Source organism: Charadrius vociferus, unplaced genomic scaffold (genome assembly GCF_000708025.1).
Source record: "Charadrius vociferus isolate BGI_N301 unplaced genomic scaffold, ASM70802v2 scaffold877, whole genome shotgun sequence".
NCBI lineage: Eukaryota > Metazoa > Chordata > Aves > Charadriiformes > Charadriidae > Charadrius > Charadrius vociferus.
The window spans coordinates 20,466-21,777 of NW_009649116.1; the positions used below are offsets into that span (position 1 = coordinate 20,466).

The window sequence follows — 1,312 nt, forward strand, 5'->3', positions numbered from 1 at the left end:
GGCAGCCCCCACCGGTGGGTGCTGATGGGGCTGAGCACCGGGAGAAAACAGGGCACCCCCAGACAGACCTTGGGGCACCCCAAAGGCTCCCCCAAGGGATGGGGGCAGCGCGGGACCCCTCGCCTCAGCCACGGCACCCGCTCTTCTTCCCGTCGCGCCCCATCGGAGCCTCTTTCATGCTCCCAGGAGCTCCTGGTTCCAGCCTGATGCAATCAGGGAGGGAATCACCCACCCTCAGCCCACCGGCACCCCAGGACCAGCACCCAGGACCCGCAGCACCCTGCCCTGCTCCTTTGGTTGCTCCCCAAAACCAGCTCCGGCTTTGCCGCAAACCCAAGCACGAGGTTTCACCGGGCGCCTAAAGCATCACCGTCCCAGCGAGCCATCACTGCCCGTCCCCACGCACCCGGCCGGGGACTTTACACCCACCCCGGGGTAGGGGGGAATGAGTCAGTTGGGTGCCGGGGTCCCACCTGGGGGCTGTGTCCCCCTTCCCCTGCGTGTGTCCCCCCCCCTCACCTGAACCTCTCCTGGCCAGCCGTGTCCCAGAGCTAACCCCCCGCCCGGACCCTCCGCGAAGCAGCGCAGCAATGACGACTTCCCCACCGCCGCGTCCCCCAGCACGATGACACGGAACTGGTAGTGTCCCGCGGCGTCGGGGTCCTGGGGGGGACCCGTCACCGTCCCCATGCCGGTGGCTGTGCTCGGAGAGGGCGGATTTAGCGGCCCCAGAGTGGCCGGATCCTGACCCGACCGGGCTTTGCTGTGCTGGCAGGGCTGGGGACAGGTCCCCACCCTTGTCCCCACCCCGCAGCACCTTCCCCGGGGTGGACAAACAAACCATCCTGGGGAGGAGAGAGAAGCCCCCAGCCCCATCCTTGTCCTCCCGTCCCCGGGGACGCTGCGTTTGGTGTTGTCACATGCCAGCTGTCCCGCCGCTTGGGTTTGGTGACAAAGCTGGGGACAGCCACGCTGCGGCTGTACAAACACGCTGCCTCTGAGGAAGCCAAAATCCCGGGAGAGCTGGGATGGACGAGGGCTGGAAAGGGGCTCCCGTGGCCCCAAGGGGAGAAGGGAAGAGGGGTCAGCAGCACCCACTCTGCGTCCCCGGGACAAAGGTGCTCTCTGCAAACAGCCATCACGGGGACTTTGCCACCGTTCAGCCCTCTCCCTCGTGACGGCTGTGCAGAGACGGGGAACAACAGCCCCCCGGGACAGCTCTGGGGCTGCTTTCACCCCCAATTTGTTCTCCATCATGAGAAAAACAGCGACTTGAGTCCCCAGGGCTCCAGCAACGAGTGTTGGCAGCATT

At 66.4% G+C, this 1,312-nt stretch overlaps 1 protein-coding gene across 1 annotated transcript in view; it reads right to left on the reverse strand.

Moving 5' to 3' along the window:
• Positions 1–690, reverse strand: part of RAB42 (RAB42, member RAS oncogene family) — a 3,612-nt gene extending 2,922 nt beyond the window's left edge. The window contains 2 exon segments of the mRNA XM_009888336.1: positions 520–558; positions 560–690. Coding sequence (XP_009886638.1) covers positions 520–558; positions 560–690 — 170 coding nt within the window.
• Positions 691–1,312: the final 622 nt, after the last annotated feature.